Genomic DNA, 17043 nt, shown 5'->3' on the forward strand with positions numbered 1-17043 from the left:
TAATTCGGGAAACTTTATTGAATTGTCACATACAGTGAGGTGACAAAAGTCATGGGGTACCTCCTAAAACCGTATCGGACCTCCGTTTGTCCGGCCTTGTGCAGCAACTCGACGTGACGTGGATTCAACAAGTCGTTGGAAGTCTCCTACAAAAATGCTGAGCTACGCTGCCTCTATAGCAGTTCATAATTGCGGAAATGTTTCCGGTGAGCTGTGATGTGCACGAAATGATCTCTCGATTAAATCACATAAATGTTTGCTGTGATTCATGTCGGGCAATGTAGGTGGCCAAATCATTCGCTCTAATTGTCCAGAATGTTCTTCAAACCAATTGCGAACAATTGTGGCTCGCTGACATGATATCCTTATTTGGGAACAGTACGTCCATTAATGGCCTCAAATAGTCTCCGTGTAGCTGAACATAACCATTTACAGTCAGTGACTGGTTTACTTGAACCAAAAGACACAGTCCATTTCATGTAAACACTACACACACGCCGGCCTCGGCTGCCGCGCGGTTCTAGGCGCTTCACTCCGGAACCGCGCAACTGCTACCGTCACAGGTTCGAATCCTGTCTCGGATATGGATGTGTGTGATGTCCTTAGGTTAGTTAGGTTTAAGTAGTTCTAACTCTAGTGGACTGATGACCTCACATGTTAAGTCCCATTGTGCTCAGAGCCATTTGAACCATTTTGAACAGCACACACCATTATGGTGCCACCATCAGCTTTCTCTGTTCCTTATTGACAACTTGGGCTTATGGCTTGCGTCTGCGCCACACTCTAACCGTACCATCAGCAGTCGGGACCCGTCAGACGAGGCCACGGTTTTCCAGTCGTCTAGGGTCCAACTGAAATAGTCACGCCCCCAGGAGAGAAGCAGCAGGCGATGTCCTGCTATAGCAAAGGCATTCGCGTCGGTCATCTGCTGCCATAGCCTACAAAATCCAATTTTCGCCGCACTGTCCTAACTGATGAGCCATCGTACGTCCCTCATTGATTTCTGCGGTTATTTCATGCATTGTTGCTTGTCTGTAGGCACTGACAACTCTACGCAAACGCCGCTGCTCTCGGTCGTTAAGTGAAGGCCGTCAGCCACTGCATTGTTCGTGGTAATGCCTGAAATCTGGTATTCGTGGCACACTCTTGACACTGTTGTTCTCGGAATATTGAATTCCCAATAGATTTCCGAGATGGAATGTCCCACTCATCTAACTCCAACTACCATTACGCGTTCAAAGACTCTTAATTCCCGTCGTGCGGCCATAATCACGTAGAAAACATTTTCACACAAATCACCTGAGAACAAATGACAGCTCCGCCAATGCACTGCCCTTCTGTACCTTCTTTACGCAATACTACCGCAATCTGTATATGTGCATATCCCTATCCAATGACTTATCACCTCAGTATAAATTTCTACTTTAAAAACGTTTTATTTGCAACGAGTAACAAGCGGATGTTTTCTGCTGACACTGGGCGTCACATGAAACTCGCGATGAGCAGTATTTGTTTGGGATGGCTACACGAACACACAGCAAAAATAAATTGCAATCATCTTGCAAATCATCAGACAAAATGCCCTCGACGGCTGTTGGAAGAGTTGCCATATACGGGATGATCTTCACTGAACTTGGGTCTGCAGCTGCGACAGACTGTTTGAACGATTTGATACCGCCTGTAGCTGTCTCGTTTTCTTTATTTGTTTCAGTAAAGTACTATGTCAATCTCAGACAATGTTGAATTATACTGATAAATGGAAGCAACAAGAATTTAGTGCCTTAACAATTTAAAAGTTATACGCTGTAAAAAATTAAATCATCAAATATGCTACAATTAATAAAAAAACTTACTGTAGAAAAACTCAGCGATGTGCATTATGCCACAATAGTCGCTGCACATATTATACTAAATGACGTCTGCTGTCATTGTGCTTGTGCGTACAAATGTCGTAGTTAACATAAAACCAGTATCACTAGCACCGTCGATACGAGAGAACGTTAGGAATTTAAAATTAAATGTATTTCGAAGTATCATTGCACTCGACTTAAATGTTATGATCGAACAATGGTTAACGTATGCATGACACTGGAAAATGCTGTTACAAACAGCCTATGGTAAACACCATGGTAGACATACAGATATGGTGGATACGGTCTCATGACTAAACTCTGTATAGCAACTTCCATCAGATTGATTTAGGAGCCATGAGATTAATTAGATGTAGCGGTGAAGGTGTATAATCAGTCGAGTAAAATAATATCCACTAAATGGCTACTCCTAAAACTATATAATGAAACTATCACAACTTATTATTACATGGGTACAACGTCCCACTGTACTCCGGTCGCGTCGTGTGTCACCATAGAAACGATGCGCGTTCAGCGATCCTGCAACGCCTTGTTCCAGAACAGGTGTAAAAGTATCTAGAAATATTCCATTTCGCAAGGACTTTTCTTCATTAAGAACTATGAGATTGGCCTCTTACTTTACCTTTGTGTACCTTATGCAAAACCTGTAGAAGTTCACTAATAATATGTACTTATTTTTAATTGGCTTTCGGGACGTGCCCATACAGCCATCTCAGCATTGAAAAGACGATACGACAATGTGTTACGACAATTTAGAATATTCGTTAGGTCAGGCCATACACCTGTACGAAGATACATAGAGTTAGACTTGTCACGTGACAATAAACAGGCGATTTTCGTGTGAGTTATTGCGATACGAAGGTAAGGACAACATAACATACAGTCCTCGAGCAGAGAAAATTTCAAATCCGGCCGGGAATTGTACTAAGTTCTTTGTGCTTGAAGTCCTTGAAAGTAGTCTAAGACCGAAATTGTGCAGCAGTACAACAAATAGAGAAAAAATGACAGTTGCAGAAGCTATCAAGTAATTTAAACCATGCTCGGGGTTTCTATTTAAGATCTAGATTACTAATCGGTTACAAATCATAGAATGGAAGAAAAGAAGTTAAAGAATTTAGCGTCCCGTCGATAACGACGCCGTTAGAGACGAGGCACAAGCTTTCATTGGCAATGGGTGGAAAAGGAAGTCGGCGGCGCCCTTTCGCAGAAACCATCCCGGCATTTGTTTTAAGCGATTTAGGAAATCACGGAAAACTTAAATCTGGATGTCAAAGTAAACACCTTTCAGTCGTCAATTTTCAACCTTATTTTATTAGGCCACCAGTTTCGGCGCTTTATTACACCCTCTTCAGGCTCCTGACCGACGTGTAGGGATAATCCACATCACTTGTGATCGAAGCAGGGACCAGCAATACTGTTATTAGTAGATACCTACTTGCTATAGTGGCCACTTCAAACATCACCTGCCGACTGTTAGATAAACATTCAAACCGCACCAGTCAAACATGACACATCGGTCAGTGGCCTGAAGACGGCGTAATAAAGCGCCGAAACTGGTTGCCTAATAAAACAAGGTTGCAAACTGACGGCTGAAAGGTGTGTAGTTGGACATCTTCAATCGAACAGCAGAGTCCCGTGACCATCGCTAAAAAGATGGACATACAGAGGCTTAAAACTGGATGGTCGGACGTGAATTTGAAAAGTCGTCCTCTCGAAGTAAGTCTTGTAAGTTAACTACTGCGCCACCTCATTCTGTACACGAACCACAAGGAAATAAATCTTTGCAGTATGCACTACTGGACAATGAAAATCTGCGCAGGCTAAGAGAAACTGATAAACAACGACTTTGGTCTGTCATGAGTCGCTTCATTGCTGGCGCTCTAAACATCCGCAATTATTACAATTTATAGCAGATCTCTAACAGTCATAATGCTCCGCATTTACTCAAGATTAATTGTTGGTAAATGGTGCAGTATTTTTTCGCAAAAACATTTACACTTCGATTGAGCTCCTGAACTAATTGCTCAAAATAATTTACGGAGAAAGCACTTATTACAATTTCTGACTAAGTTTCATAGTCGAGGATTTTATGGCTCGAAAATTAGTTAACAGAAAAATAAATCATATTAAATTCAAAAAGAGTCTACTTTTATGTTATACTTGCGAAGGGGTATCAAAAAGTAAGTCACACATTATTGAGCGAGGCCTAGAAACATTTATTGAGTGCTGCACTACACTTCAAACTGACACAGATAAATGATATTGTTTTACATAATAGTCACCAAAAATCGGTAAACAAACATCGGAACGTCCTTGCAATAGTTTGCTTCCTTGACGACAGAAATACGCTCCTTGGTGATAAATCAATTTGTGCTGTATCATTGTGAGAGATACAGAGGCGAGCGAGTGTGCCGGGACTTTCCCCCGTACACTGCTAGTAGCGCCATGCCATCATAAAGCAGTCGTGCTTCGTATACGAAGGATTGCACCATACTCTAAGACTGAAATTATAAACTAAAATAACTTATCCAAAATTAGTCAGTGTACGCTTCAGTATATTAACGTTAACAATGTGAAGTCTCAGAATGATCAAATGAATATGTTTCGCCAAATACCTTATTTTAAGAAAAAAAATAAGTATCGCTAAATAATGGAGCTAGAAAGTAAAAAACTGTATGGAATGTGCAAATGTATGTCACAATTGAAAGTTACTATTCTCATTTCGATCAGGGCAATTTTTTGGTCAAAATTTGCGTTCTTACAAAAAATTGAAGGCGCGAAATATTAGACACAGAAAGATGAAAATTCGTATGTAGCCTCATTTTAATCCAAAAATCTATGACACAAATAAGCTACCTCTTTTATTTTTCAAGTTATTTACTAAAAACCAAATTCGGAACGAAAATGTCCTTATTCATAACAGATTATGTATTATTTGTATTTGTAATAGGCGCTTCAGTCCGGAACCACGAGACTACTTCGGTCGCAAGTTCGAATTCTGCCTCGGGCATGGATGTGTGTGATGTCCTTAGGTTAGCTAGGTTTAAGTAGTTCTAAGTTCTAGGGGACTGATGACCTCAGATGTTAAGTCCCATAGTTCTCAGAGCCATATTTGTAATACAAAGTTCTAATTACAGCACTTGATTACATTCATTAAATATTACAGCTGTACCAAGTTTCAAGGAATCTTAAAGAGGCAGTTCGCAGGTCATGTTCTACTGTAGGTTCCATTCTAAAAATTCTAATTGGTGAATTTTAAATGCAGTAGAGCTAAAACTTTTTTTTAGCAACTACAGCAAACTTCACTATTTACATAAAATGTAAGAAGACTCTAAATTATTAAAAGACAGAGATATTAATTAATACATCTACAAGAAAGCCGACCGAGCAAGGTGGCGCAGTGGTTGGCACACAGGCAGTCGGGAGGACGACGGTTCAAACCGGCGTCCGGCCATCCTGATTTAGGTTTTCCGTGATTTCCTAAATCGCTTTAGGAAAATGCAGGGATGGTTCCTTTGACAGGGCATGGCTGACTTCCTTCTCCATCCTTCCCTAAACCGCTGAGACCGATGTCCTTGCTGTTTCGTCCCTTCTCCCAAATCAACCAATCAATCAATCCAAGAAAGGGGCCATTTAGATGATGCTACTGTGTCTAGGGCGGTTGATAGCAGATGTTCCGTTTGGCGGTCCGCTGCGCCCAAACATAAATACGGGCAAAGAGATAGTGGAACGTGACACTGCGCACCGAGATACCAATCTATCCACGCCAATCAAACGCCTGCATGCGCTGTGTGTCGGCTGACGTCAGAGCCAGACAGCTACCAAAAGCGTTTTCGGTGAAAGTAGGGAGTGAACTCGTGAGGACTGTACGACGTCTTGGATCGCTTAGATTTCACTAAATTAATTATTTGTGTGCCGCCTGTGTTGTTGACAAAACCGAGTGGCAAGTGGCGAGATTATTTTCCACTTTTATGCCTCTGAGCACCATGGGACTTAACTTCTGAGGTCTTCAGTTCCCTAGAACTTAGAATTACTTAAACCTAACTCACATAAGGACATCACACTCATCCATGCCCGAGACAGGATTCGAACCTGCGACCGTAGCGGTCGCGCGGTTCCGGACTGTAGCGCCTACAACCGCTCGGCCACACCGGCCGGCCGCAAAAATAGTTTTCACACTCTTGTTGACGGCAAAGGTAGGCGCAAATCACGCACAGACAATGTACGTGCCTGTTATAACGACATAACGAAGTGACGACCAGTTTGATTATTTACCCGCCGCCCCACACATCAAGAACCGCTGTCTCTACATCATCGTCGTTGGAAAATCTGCATTGTTGCGAATCGGTTGCTCGATTACCTGGACATTACAACCTTACTTCCTGATCAACGTCACACAGGTCTCTGCGGCCTTGGTCAAACTGATGGCACCATTTCACATTCCACTACAGCTGGACGCAACAATGAACTTGCTCCATGTACCGCCAGAATTATGCGATGAATCTGTGTGCAATTTAGACGTTTTTCGTACTAAAATCATGTAGTGTTGTCCAGAGATTGCAGTGCCGCCCCGAAGTCGCCAACACGTTCAAATGGCTCTGAGCACTATGGGACTCAACTGCTGTGGTCATCAGTCCCCTAGAACTTAGAAGTACTTAAACCTAACTAACCTAAGGACATCACACACATCCATGCCCGAGGCAGGATTCGAACCTGCGACTGTAGCAGTCGCACGGTTCCGGACTGCGCGCCTAGAACCGCGAGACCACCGCGGCCGGGTCGCCAACACGAATCGATATCACAGACATTAGCTACAGCTCGATGTAATCCGCAATGACAAATCGGAGGCGTTCCTTAGGTCCACGCCTCCCTCTCAACATAACAGCACCCTCATGCTGAGCTCAGTATTGTGTCGAGAATGCACGAGGTCCGCTCCATTTCGAGACCTCAGCTTCAGCAGTCAATGTCATCGTGTAGGACAGTGACATTTAAAGTTTTTGGTAAAATGTAATTTCTTCAGTGTTGCATATTGGACTGCAAGAGAGCAGTTTGTTAATGAATGCATCGAATGATGCTTTGCTAGTCAATGGCAGTTGTAAATTATACAACAATCTTGTGGCAAAGAACGGTGAAAAAAGCAAGTAAATATTTTATTCATTAACGTAATAAAGCGACCTAATATTTCATCTGTTGTAGTTAAAAATGTACCATCTTCTCGAACACTGAAAGAACACACAGTTGAGGTCAAATGATTGCACTTTCGTCACAAAAAGTCATATTGTCCTGCGTAAATCAAGTTCGGAGTACTTTTACAGTTAGCGTTCCATTTCACTCCGATACTGTGATGAACTTATTATCTGAGCCGCAGCAGAACCATGGCTGCACGAAATCTAAAACCTGTACTCGCTTTTGACACTGCGCCACTGTTTTTGCGCAATGGTCTTAGCGTGGGACGACAAGTGTAACTTACGTTTTGAAATCCCATCGAGCATACACCGTCAATTTTTAGTTCGTCATCCACAGTGGATATAGTGAAGAAAGCAGCATTCGGTTTCTGTACGAGATCCGCGTATATTAATCAGCGGCAGGGCTGGGCAGAGGCAGAGAAGATAACGGGAGGGAATTGTTTGCGTGGCTGCAACTGCGGCCAGAGCGGAGACGGGCAGCGCTGATGAGCGGTGGCGGTGGCGGTGGCGGCGGCGGCGGCGGCTCAGCCGGTCGGGATATGCGCACGCGCAAGGCGCTGTTTAGGAAACAAAGGCCAGGGCGTGCGCGCGCTAAATGAAGCCAATAGCGGCAGTCACCTTGCCACCCGTAGCGGTAGCCGTAGCGCTAGCCGCTGCGGTAGCGGCCGGACGGCGCTCATTTCCATATGGCCCTAGCCGCAGAGCTACCTGCCCTTGCCACAGCCACCCATCTCCACCTACATTCCCTAAATTTATCACTATCTGCATTTATAAGAGGCGATCAAAAAGTTTCCATTTTAGGGCTCGCTGCAGCGTATATACAACGTAGCGGGACTCCGATGCGGGTATACAGATTAATTTTTTCCACCGTGTGCAAACTCTAGTGATTGATCGGTGAGAGGATACGGAACAAAAAACGTCTAACTTGTCCCCAGAAATGCATGTTTTTCAGGCTAGAGACCTTTTATTCAATCATAGTTTGTTATACAGACTGCTGTCTGATACGCGCTGTACCGCTCAGCCACAGTTAAAGTATGCATGGTTTCCTCGTAGAGGGTGGTACTGTTCCTCATAATTCATGCTCTAGCGCCCTCTCCTGCCATAGATATTGGTAAAATTGTGTCCGATTCGCCTCTCTTACCGACTCACTTTGTAGTGCATGTGATACAGCATTGTACACAATGGTTCGGTATTCGAATCGAGAGCTTGCCGACATAGTGTTTACTTACGGAAATGCAATTAGCAACGGCCGACGGGCGGCAAAGTTGTATCAGGAGACCTATCCGCGCCGACAACAACCACAACATTCAATGTTTGCAACAGTGCCCGCCTCTCGTGGTCGTGCGGTAGCGTTCTCGCTTCCCACGCCCGGGTTCGATTCCCGGCGGGGTCAGGGATTTTCTCTGCCTCATGATGGCTGCGTGTTGTGTGCTGTCCTTAGGTTAGTTAGGTTTAAATAGTTCTAAGTTCTAGGGGACTGATGACCATAGATGTTAAGTCCCATAGTGCTCAGAGACATTTGAACCATTTTTGTTTGCAACAGTGTTTCGCCGTTTATCTGACACAGTGTCGTTTCAGGAAGTAGGAAATCATGAAGGACGTAGTAACGGAAATGTTCCGATACCAGACCTGGAGGAAAGTGTGATTAACAAAATGGCTCCGAGCACTATGGGACTTAACATCTGTGGTTATCAGTCCTCTAGAACTTAGAAATACTTAAACTTAACTAACCTAAAGACATCACACACAGCCACGGTCGAGGCAGGATTCGAACCTGCGACCATAGCAGTCGCGCGGTTTCTGACTGAGCGCCTAGAACTGCTCGGCAACCACGGCCGGGTGTGATTAGCACTATGGAAGGCGACCGCCGTGTCAGTACCAAGCAGTTGGCCCGCCATTCTAGGGTAAGCCAGACTGTGTGGAACATTCTTCATGACAATTGTTACTGCCTTTATCACTTACAGTATGTGCAGTTGTTGCTAGCGACGGACTTTCTACATGGGAAACAGTATAGTCACTAGTTTCTTCACCAGGCAACCACCATTCCGGGATCTGTGTAATCCACCCTATTCACACATAAACCCACATTTACGCAGAGTAGTATCTTCAACTATCATAAGTCATCTTTGGGATAGTATGCAGAACCCCCATGGTATGGGGACAGCGAACCATCAGCATTGGCGCAGCCGGAAAGGGTGGGCCGGGATAATTGCCGACCGTATTTTGAGACCAGTCTTCTTTCCACGTCGGCTAACAGGCCGCAACTATCGGCGTTCCTTGCGGGTGACTTTGTCTCCGCTGCTGGAAGAAGCGTCATTGATGATTCGAAGGGTTATATGGCTGCTATATGATGGTGCTCCAGCCCACTTCGTCGCTAACATCTGGACGCACCTCAATCGTGTATTTCCCGGTCGATGGATCGGATGAGTGATCCAGTTGCATGGCCTTCTCGTTCACCGGATTTCAATCCGTGCGATTTATGGTTATGGGGACATCTAAAAAGTATCATGTATGCAGAGCCCATTCCAGATGTGGAGACACGGGAGCAGCATATTCATGCTGCCCCTGACATTTCTCGGATGCAGCCTGGCCGATGCGAACGTGTCATACAGAATATGCTATGGCGCCTTCACTTAAGGCACGTGGAAAGCATTTTCAACACATATTGTAACTGTGGCTGCATGGAACAGCGCGTATTAGATTACAGTATCTGTAACAATGTATGACTGAATAAACGGTCCCTAGCATGGAAACCATGGTAGTTCATTAGACCTTTTTTTGTTCCGTACCCTCTTACGATTAATCCCCCTGTATAAGCACAGACAATTAGCAAGGGATTAGTGTCACATCCGTGTCTTCCTGACGTGAGTGCGATAAATGCGGAAACGTGAACTATGGCATGTTACTACCAAATGCGTCCAAAGTGGACCAATGTGATGTTATTCTTTACTTGGCTGCAGCTAGACATCCATTGGAGAATGAAGAATATGTATGGGGCAGTATGTCTGCCGAAAACCACCGTTAATGAATGGTGCTTAAACGCAAGTCATCATATCGCAAACGTCGTAACACAGAAGTTACGCCAACTCAAGTGGGAAACACTCTAGCACCGGCCCTATAGTCCTGATCTCTCTCCATGCGAGAATATCGCCTTCGGTCACTTAAAAACAGCCTTTAAGAGTCGGCAACTCGTATCGGACGAGAATGTGCAGCGGGCAGTTACGTACTTCATCACGCAGCAGGGCTTGGTGTTTTACCACACGGGTGTCTTCAACCTGGGCCGTCGGTGGGATGATGGCCTCAATGCTCTCGGCAATTTTGCCTGATTCGCATACCGACTGTGGACTGCGTGGCTTTCTAACGGAAACTTTTTGATCGTCCCATGTATTTTCAACGCGTACAGGAACAAAGTGACTTCATATTATAGTAGATATACCCTTTCTTCCATATATCTCGGGTCCGTGGCACAGTAGCAACTGAGATATCCTCGCTCACTACAGTGACATTGTAAATGTGCTATGGGCAACTAAAACTTCAATGGCCTTCACCTTTTTAGACCTCAAGAGTACTTACGACTGATCGAACTAGAATACCTTCTGCAAGTTTTGTCAAACTTGCCTTTTAACATCGTTTTTACAAGAATCATTGAACGATGCATTTATGAAACCATAAACGGGACCAAAATCAATGAAACGCTCATGAAACCTATTTCGATCAGCGAAGCTCTCAAGCATGGCTGCAATCTTTCGGTGACTCTACCCTCTGCCCACTGATCAACTTTCACAAGTACTGCAGCATACTCTTTCACGTTTTTTTCTTTTAAGGATGTGAGCCGGTGGTTCAGGAGTATGCTGACGGTGTCAGAATTTACTGGTAAGATTCACGGATTTTCAAGAACTTCTAGAAACCTTTCGACAAGATAGCGAGGAGCGCCTAAATATACGTAATTTCGCTATCTTCCCGATCGAGCAGGCGTTTTTCGCTTCTTTTCCAGACGAAGCACTTACGAGTCTAAAGCGAAGGAAGAAAAGGGAAACAGATGCGCATTTGTATAGTTAATTGTATGGTGAAACGTATGTCCAAGCTGCAGCAACGTAATAAGATCCAAAATTCACCAATAACTGGGAGAACACGCCACTTTAAATATAAAAACAACAAAAACACATTTAGCACGCAAAAACATAGTGTACAGACCAGGACAAGTCAGATACAGCAATGATGACATGGTGTATTAAATTAGACTTAGGATTGGTTTCCTTTGGCAGCCATAGGCCAAACAAAATGTAAAAAAAAAGGAACAATAAAAGGAAAAACCCACTGAGTTTGACATAACTGTGGTGAAACATGGTTGGGCATTAAACAAAAGAAAACTTGTGTTCTTGTGCAAGTACGGGAACACAGCTTCAAATTGTATTATGGCAGTTCATTGTTCTGTTTAAAAAAAATACTTGCCTTAGTTTTTCAGCTCGTACAGGAGTTAAAATGGTTCAAATGGCTCTGAGCACTATGGGACTTAACATCTGTGGTCATCAGTCCCCTAGAACTTAGAACTACTTAAACCTAACTAACCTAAGGACATCACACACAACCATGCCCGAGGCAGGATTCGAACCTGCGACCGTAGCGGTCACGCGGCTCCAGACTGAAGTGCCTAGAACCGCACGGCCACACCGGCCGGCCCACAGGAGTTAAAGATTCTACACATAAAACAAAATTATGTACCCCTATGTATACTATCATTTGTCAGGATTTGATTTCTACCTTTCATCTAGAAATTTATTCAGGCATTAAGGGGTTGAAGTAAAGATGCTGCATTTTGTGATTGAAAGGGTGTTAAGTTGTATATATTTGTCCTGGTTCATTTCAGAATACTCTTGCAATTTTTCGTGAACAATTCCCAAATTCCAGTATTGCTGCACATGTCCAGAAGGTGATAATAAAATGACGGTCCTGTGATGATGTCTCTAATTCAAAGCGTAACTGTATGACTTCAGTTGAACTCTGGACGTTATTGCAAACATTTTGCAGAAAATTACTGTTAGCCCGAAAAAATCTGACGGGCAGCTTTCACAACAGATCGACGTTAAAGTAAATCTTGTCATTCTATTCGAACGTACTTACATGTGAAATCTTGCCGCATTTCGTGTGTTCAGGTAGTGCTTTCAGCTGACAGTGGAAAGAGGATTCAATATTGCAAATACTTATTGAAAAAGATTGTGGATGTGAACTTGAAACGACAACTATTTTATGAGTCATGAGGATTGATTTCACCTCCACGGGCATGTGAATAGCCAGACTAATCGCTACTAGTCCATTGGAAACCCTCATCCAGTTGTTACTCATGTGGAGCGCGGTTTCTGGTAGTCGAACTATCGGTCCGGTGTTCTTTGAAATATCTGTCTGTACAGACGTCTATCTTCAAATATTCGAGAACTGTTTCTGCCTTCAACTAAAGGAACACTAAAATCAGTACTGATTTTTACACCAAGACGGAGCTGCGTGCCGCACGTCTCCTAAATTGTTGTCTCGTATTCATGGAACCGTCACTTAAGAACGTACAAGAAACAAATATGTGATACTTCTCACGTTACTGTCCAATTATTTGTCACGATGCATTAGTGCGAGATTAATTTTCGACAGTGACCTGTGTTCTTACATTATGAAAAGTTTCATCGACTCAGCGCCGAATCGTGTACAGACCATGGGTTTCCTTTCATACGCGGTGGCACAGCCTGTTGCATATCTAAAAGAATGTTTTGAACAAGAATTTTGTTTACTGCGCCTGTAAGACGTGCTGGGAAAAAATGTGTTTCTGATAGACAATCACCTACAATATCAGCCCAAGCATTCACTTAAATTACCGCTGTCTTCTAATGTGAGTTGTTTTATGAGGACTTAGGCTTGCTCACAAGTATTGGTTATGAAAATTCCGTCTCTCCCAAATGCTACCTCATCTCCAAGTACGAGTGGACAACGATCTGCAGTTTTTACGTCAAATCATCGTTATAAGTGGTACAATGTTCAGTGGTCAAGAGGCAAAAGATAATACGGATACATGAGTGCACAACGAAGAGTAGTAATCCAGGAAGCACTCTGAGATGTGTCACATGCTACGGCGACGGCGACGTGTCGTGTGCTGATATCTGGATTTTGTTTCACAGTTTGCAGAATGCATTCTTCCATGGCAGGTTTACGAGTGGATACTGGTATAACCCGATTCGCTGTCTCTGTTGTTAAGGATTCTGTCCCAATAATGGGACGACTAATAACAGACTCACCCATCTTCTGTCTGCGTTTTCATTCAGACATGCAGCCTAACATTCGTTGCCATTCGCATAGCGGTAAATAAGAACCATACCGGTCTGCTCGCGAGATAAATATCTTGCCATTGTTGAAAGGGACACTTACCAGGTAGTTAGCGACTACGACACACGTGAAATGTGCTAGACGGACAGAACTCAAGTGTTCATAAATGTCGAATGTAAACATGTCTCCACAACAACTTCTAGCTATCAAGGATACAGTGAATTGAACAGCATGCTGATTGTCAGTAAGAGAATTGGAATCCCTTTAAATGTCATTTAATTGTTCAAATAGAAAGGATTTTCGAAATATGGACTTTTCTTCTTGGTTTGGTGTGTAGAATCTCCCTCAGATTTTGTAAAAGCATTTCTGATACACCCTGCACTACTGTAGACACACGTACAGTCAGTGAAAAAGCAACGAATCGACACTTAGAAAGAAGACAGACCAGGAAAATCATATTTGAAGCCACAGTGAAAAGGTGTTGAGAAACGTGCTTCCCCTGCTGGTGACATCAAGGATGAAACAGAGATTCCCTATGAGTCAGCCAACGATGATAACCAAGAGATTTGCACGTGACATGTTCACGTTCTCGCAAACCATTATCTCAGTTCCACAATTGGAGTCGCGAAATGTACACTCATTCATGAACAAGAAAGAAAATCATCTGGTGGGACAGAGAGAGAGAGAGAGAGCAGAAAGACAGAGAGAGAGAGTGAGAGAGAGAGCAGAAAGACAGAGAGAGAGAGTGAGAGAGAGAGTGGTTGGAGGGAGACGGTGGATGGCATAGTTCAGAAAATTCCTAAAAGATTAGAAATTGGAAAACCGGTATAAGAACGAGAGAACGAAGATGTGAATACTCCTTTCCATTTTCGTGAGTTCAGTATTCTAACTACAAGTCCTCCTGGCTCTGTGGGAAAAATTCAAGTATCTTGTAGAAGCAAATACCACTTTACTTTACTAAATGGGCCTAAGTCATTAAAACTGTTTACAATACAATCTAAGAATGCCAAATGTTTCAGATACTATTCAAAAGTTAGATTTGTCAGGACTGCAATGGTCACTCTAACAAGTTAGTGACGAATTTCACTTGTACGGCGGTTCTCTGTCTTGATTCAACAGTAAGCTAGAAAAAGTCTCTACTGATAAACAAAGGGCTGTGTTTGAGAAAAACATCTCGCTTCTGTGACAAGAAATCACCCGTAACCAGTCCATTTCGAAGAAAGAGAACCTGCGATAAGAAGAGACCGCCGAGAACTTCGTCTAAGAAAACCTCGAGCCTGTGACAAAGTAAGTGGCGTAAAATACTCATCCGTCCCATTAATTCACATGGCAACCCAAATAATACTGTGCCCTGAAACAAACCAATTTTATAGGCAGTTTTTTCTGAGGTGGATACCACTCCAGATTTTTGGTCATTTACATGTGAAGAACAGAATTTTGTGTATAACAAACAACATAAACGCTTGCATCATACCTTCAGGATTAAATTCCTAACTGAAGTGTGGACCAATACTACACCTTTCCTTCAGCACGACAACGCATTATCTGTTGCCCCCGAACTGTATCAAAACATTTTTAGGAACACTGCATGGACATGAGGGTGCTGTGCTGGTTTGCTACTCCCGCCTAGCCCCCTCCCCAACCCGTCCCCCAAGTTCAACTGAACACAGTCCCTATTGAAACTATCAGAGTTACCATGGATCGAAACGAGTGCACCTTAGAAACAGCGCTATGCGGATTAAATCTGTGATGGTTGCCCAGAAATTTTAGTGCTTGAGAAGATGATGCCACCACTATCATCAAGACGAAAAGGAACTACGCGTTACTGTAATTTAATTGTTCATGAGTGTACAGTCTCAAAGAGAATTCGTCAGTAATAAGTACGCCAACAGGATATTTCGACAGTATCTTCCTACCGAATCCCCTTACTTCCATTGCTTTTCTTTGGAATTATTTCAGAATACAACAAACTTACCTGAGCGAGCGAAGTATGCCCTGAGGTTATAAATACTTCGTTAGTTGCTTTTCGAAATTAAACAAGCTCTAAACGCAGCTAACAAAGCCCTCATAGCCTCTAAGAATACCACCAGCTTTAGGAGACATAACGTTACGCACAGAAACGTGCCTTAAACCATTGACTGATACCCAAACAACCAAAATCACCAACAATTTAAATGCCGCGTGGAAGTCTACAATGTATGGGTGACTACACTGGGAAATAAATCTCCTTCAGCCCCAGCCAGGAATGAATTAATAGGCACCCTACTTATTGTTTTCAAATTGCTCTCACTGGTCTCGCACTCGGGAGGACAACGGTTGAATCCCGCGTCCGGCCATCCTGATTTATGTTTTTCATGATTTCCCTATATTGTTTCAGGCCATGATGGTTCCCTCGAAAGGACACGGCCGACTTCCATCTCTAATCCGATGAGACCGATGACCTCGCAGTTTGGTCTCTTCCCCCAAATAACCCAACCCCCAAATTGCTCTCAAGCATAATTTAGTTCATTAACGATTATGAAGACTTGAGGCAAAGCAAGAAACTTCCGAGAAGGAACTACATGCACCTAGTTTACAAACAGACAACATGGTAACAAATGTAGATGTTAAAAGCGAAATGGCTTATAGTGTCCATCATGAAATGAAATGTAGAAAATTTCACTGAATGGAGGCATGCTGACTACCAAACGCGGGGAGCGGCTTACCGTCGGGGAAGACGTGTCGCATTTTGAGGTAGCTGGTGGTGAGGCGGATGATGGAGGCCTTGTCGAGCTGCGAGGTGATGGCGGCGGGCAGCGGCAGCAGCTTGGCCAGCTCCAGGAACTCGGCGTTCTCCTTCTCGCGCCGGCTGCGGGCCGCGTTCTTGCTCTTCTCCTTCATCACGCTCCTGCAACACATACGCCACCGCCTCAGCATCCCTTTCCAGTCGAACAGCAGTTTATGGCAGCGATGCCCCTTGCAGCCTGGGGTTAGGAAGATTTGTTCTCTTTTGGCCCAGTTTGTCATTGTCGAGGATGTCCTGCTTTTGGTTCATATTTCTTATCTTACTGTTTTACCAGTCTACTATTATTTTTTTGCCAGGTGGAATTCCGTACTCCGGCATGTGCCTTGCAACTGAGGGAGATCATATGACTATACAGGGTGTAAACGGTATAATCTGCCGAAAGATACTGTTATTAGAAGTGTAGAAGTATGAAACCGGAATTTCCCTATAGACGGTGCCCGTCTACAGCGCCAACTGCTTCCTGTAACGGCTGACAACGAATGTCAACACGCAGTAACCCAAGTTCCATACATCGGCATCTGTTTCAAACCCGTAAACATGTCGAGTTTTGTGTCTACTAACTACGATTTGCGGATAGCATTGGTTTTATGTTATCATTTGAAGAAAACTGCTGCAGTATCGCATCGAATGCTTGTCGAAGCTTTCGGCGAACATGCTCTTGGGAAAGCACAGTGATTCGAGTGATTCAAAAAAATTCAAAAATGGAGACATTGACATGAGAAGCGACGAGTGCTAGAAACCACCGAAAAAGTTCCAAGACAACGAATTGCAGGCCTTATTGGATGAAGATGATACTCAAACTCAACAGGAACTCGTGGAACTGTTGAATGTGATGCAGAAAGCTGTTTCTCTTCTATTGAAAACTATAGGAAAGGTGAAGAAAATGGGAAAAAGG

At 43.6% G+C, this 17043-nt stretch overlaps 1 protein-coding gene across 1 annotated transcript in view; it reads right to left on the reverse strand.

The window, feature by feature from the left end:
* LOC126299302 (single-minded homolog 1-like) overlaps positions 1-17043 on the reverse strand; it is a 496270-nt gene that overhangs the window by 112363 nt on the left and 366864 nt on the right. Inside the window, exon 3 of the mRNA XM_049991100.1 lies at positions 16069-16250. Coding sequence (XP_049847057.1) covers positions 16069-16250 — 182 coding nt within the window. The remainder of the gene's footprint in view (positions 1-16068; positions 16251-17043) is intronic.

The sequence above is a fragment of the Schistocerca gregaria genome, chromosome X (genome assembly GCF_023897955.1).
Source record: "Schistocerca gregaria isolate iqSchGreg1 chromosome X, iqSchGreg1.2, whole genome shotgun sequence".
Taxonomy (NCBI): domain Eukaryota; kingdom Metazoa; phylum Arthropoda; class Insecta; order Orthoptera; family Acrididae; genus Schistocerca; species Schistocerca gregaria.